The sequence below is a fragment of the Lolium perenne genome, chromosome 4, assembly GCF_019359855.2.
Source record: "Lolium perenne isolate Kyuss_39 chromosome 4, Kyuss_2.0, whole genome shotgun sequence".
Taxonomy (NCBI): domain Eukaryota; kingdom Viridiplantae; phylum Streptophyta; class Magnoliopsida; order Poales; family Poaceae; genus Lolium; species Lolium perenne.
This window is the reverse complement of record NC_067247.2, coordinates 184,869,995-184,872,968: the sequence shown is the minus strand read 5'-3', so window position 1 is coordinate 184,872,968 and position 2,974 is coordinate 184,869,995. Positions and strand designations below refer to the sequence as shown.

The window sequence follows — 2,974 nt, the reverse complement described above, 5'->3', positions numbered from 1 at the left end:
ACGAACCGGGACCAATGCTCCCTTTAGTCCCGTTTTGGTTCAGAACGGGGACATTTGCTCCCAGGGGCTTGGGACCAAATACCTCTTCTCCACTAGTGGGGGCAATCAAAAATAAATAATTAATACACTCCTCCGAGTCACAAAAGCACCTTTCTACATCCATTTCATTGAGGTTTTGCCAAATTATCTTTTGTTAGGATAATTTTATTATGTAAGAACCACATGAAGATCTTAATCTTTACTGGAACCTTCAATTTTCATATGTATTTTTGTAGGAACACCGTATGTCCATTCATGAAATCAGCATACATTGATTTTACTGTAAAATTTTCTGAAGTAGTTAGTTTTCATACAAATTTATCATTCTCGGTGGATGATATTACATGCATAAGCCACTGGACCAAATGAAACCAAGCATCCAATTTATCTTCCCATGAGGTCCTTCTAAAATATATACTTAGAGGATTATGTGAAAGAACATCAACGTTAACGACCAAATCGTTTTTCCAAAAACAATATTATACAGCGCGATAGATATTGATTAGATAATGAAGTGCCACCCAACCAAGTGTCCACCCAAAAACATGCTGATTTTCACTATAGATGAGTTTTAAGATTTCAGAAATTTTAGGCTATATGAGGTGTCTACATGGATTATAGCACATCTACATCCAACACCGTCTGAATATTTGCCACAAAGCACACGCTCACTGAATAAATAAAGCTAAATACATAATCTCATATGGCTAAATAGAGCCTATATGATTTAGTTCCAACCTGCAAACACGCTATTCATGTTATTCAAAGACACCTTAATTTCGCCACAGGCTCCGAACGTGTACACACCACCATACCACCTTATTGTAATGCGGAGCATTATGGATGGTCAAGGTTTTCCAACTTATTAAGCGCAAATAGTTCGTCCGCCGTCGACGAAGATGATCTGGCCAGTGACAAATGAAGCTGCTGGCATGCAAAGGAACAAGACCGTCGACGCAACCTCCAGTGGCTCACCGAGCCGATGCATTGGAGTCATTGACAGCTCATGCTCTACGACCTCCGGAAGCATCTGTCGACTCACAATAATCAGGCCAAATAACAATAATCCGTACTAAATACTGGTAAATTTCATTTAGTATTTGATTATTAAAAGCAGAGAGCGTATATCTTGAAATACATTAAACTATAAAGAGTAGGAGTAGTTGTTAAGTTAACAAGGTAGAATAATTAGGTTGTGCATTTCTTGGTTGCCTTTGGTGTCTTTCATGTGAGCTCGGTACGTACACTTTTTGCAATGTCAGTGTTGATCCCACCAGGGGCGACGGCGTTCACACGAATCTTGTCCTGAGCCCATTCGGTAGCAAGGCTCCTGGTAAGCTGGTTAATTCCTCCTGCGTGTAAAGAAGAACGTCATTTCTGCGCCTTAGGTTGAAGTTTGGAGTTTCAGTTATGAAGAAAATAATCTAGTGGGATGATACAGAAAGTATTTATGGTTTATTTTTGTTATCCAGTGAAGATGAATCAAGAAGTTCGGTTAGAAAAAGACTTCGGTATGCAAGTAGTTACCTTTTGTGATGCAATAAACTGCGAGGGTGGGGTAGCCAAGTGAGCTTGCAGCGGAGGAGATGTTGACGATGCTGCCTCCTCCGGCGATGGAGGCGTTGAGCAGTAGAGGGTGAGCGAGCTGACTGAGGTGGAAGGATGAGTCTAGGTTAGTCGCCATGAGATGCGAGTACTCCTCCGCCGTCCACTCCACTGCCGCCTTAGCAATAGCCCGCCCCGCGTTGTTAACCTGAACAAACCCGCCTCACGTCAGAACTCTGCTAACAATACTGAGTATATTGCAGCCAGTTCTAATTGAGTCCCCATCAATCCTGAATTCCTGATAAATGACGCTTTGATACTTGCGAAATAGTACTCTTTTTCTTACTGATGAATCAGCCACAACTAATATGAACTCTAGGGAGTAGTAACAAAGGTGAAATCACTCGGCTATTTTTTTTTTTAACTTGACACAAGAAGGTGAAGTACACTTATTTAACGACAGGGAGTAGCTTAGATACTTGCAAAACAGTTGTAGCAAGGGTGAAATCGCTAGGCAAAATTAGTAAGCTTACTAGTATGTCGAGCTTGCCGTCGAAGGTTTGCTTCACCGTCTCCATGAGCTTATCTCTCTCAGCTGGCACGGAGACGTCGCAGACAGACACAGTGACCGGCACCTTCAACTCCTCCCACCGCCGACGGCACTCCTCCAGCCCCGCCGCGTTCTCGGAGCACGTGTGCACCCGCGCTCCGAACCCGACAAGCTCCTCCACGATCGCATGCCTGATGATCGTGTGATGCAATGCACAAAACTCTGATGCATGTTTCGAAGATATATACGAGCTTTCAAGCGAAGATATATACGAGCTTTCAAGCGAAGATATATACGAGCTTTCAAGCGTAATACAGCAAGGTGTATGTGCGACTCCGTACCCAATCCCTTTGTTTCCGCCGGTGACCAGCGCCGTTGCGCCGGCAAGACTCCATCTTCTATCTCTGCTCCCGCCGGCGCCTGCCATCTCTCTCCCTCTTTCTCTCTGAAGTCTGAATGCGTGCGCGCCTCTTAATAATTATGTGAAGATAACACAGGCCTACGCTGGAGTGGCCTCGTCCACACTTTAATTGCCACAAGAAAAACGTGCGCCTGAAGCACTGCATCTCACTAGTAGAAAAAGGGGCAATAGGCCCGGTCCATTTGGGCCTTCAGTCCCGGTTCCCGAACCGGGACCAATTAGGCGGGACTAAAGGGGTACCCTTTAGTCCCGGTTCAAAGATTAACCGGGCCTAAAGGCCTCGACACGTGGTGCGGCCAGGGAGCTCGCGGTGGAAGGCCTTTGGTCCCGGTTCGTGGTACGAACCGGGCCTAGGTTTCTCTGCCGCGGCAGAGAATTGCTATTTCTCTGCCGCGGCACAGATTTAGGCTGTACCAGCG

The 2,974-nt window shown here is 45.2% G+C and overlaps 1 protein-coding gene across 1 annotated transcript; it reads right to left on the bottom strand.

Moving 5' to 3' along the window:
* Nucleotides 1-686: 686 nt before the first annotated feature.
* Nucleotides 687-2,634, bottom strand: LOC127294528 (noroxomaritidine/norcraugsodine reductase). Its single transcript, XM_051324361.2, has 5 exons — nt 2,476-2,634; nt 2,118-2,325; nt 1,567-1,792; nt 1,285-1,391; nt 687-1,069 (listed from the first exon to the last, which is right to left on the bottom strand). Exons 1-5 carry the CDS (start codon nt 2,559-2,561, stop codon nt 905-907), a joined length of 792 nt encoding a protein of 263 aa, XP_051180321.1. The 5' UTR covers nt 2,562-2,634; the 3' UTR covers nt 687-904.
* Nucleotides 2,635-2,974: the final 340 nt, after the last annotated feature.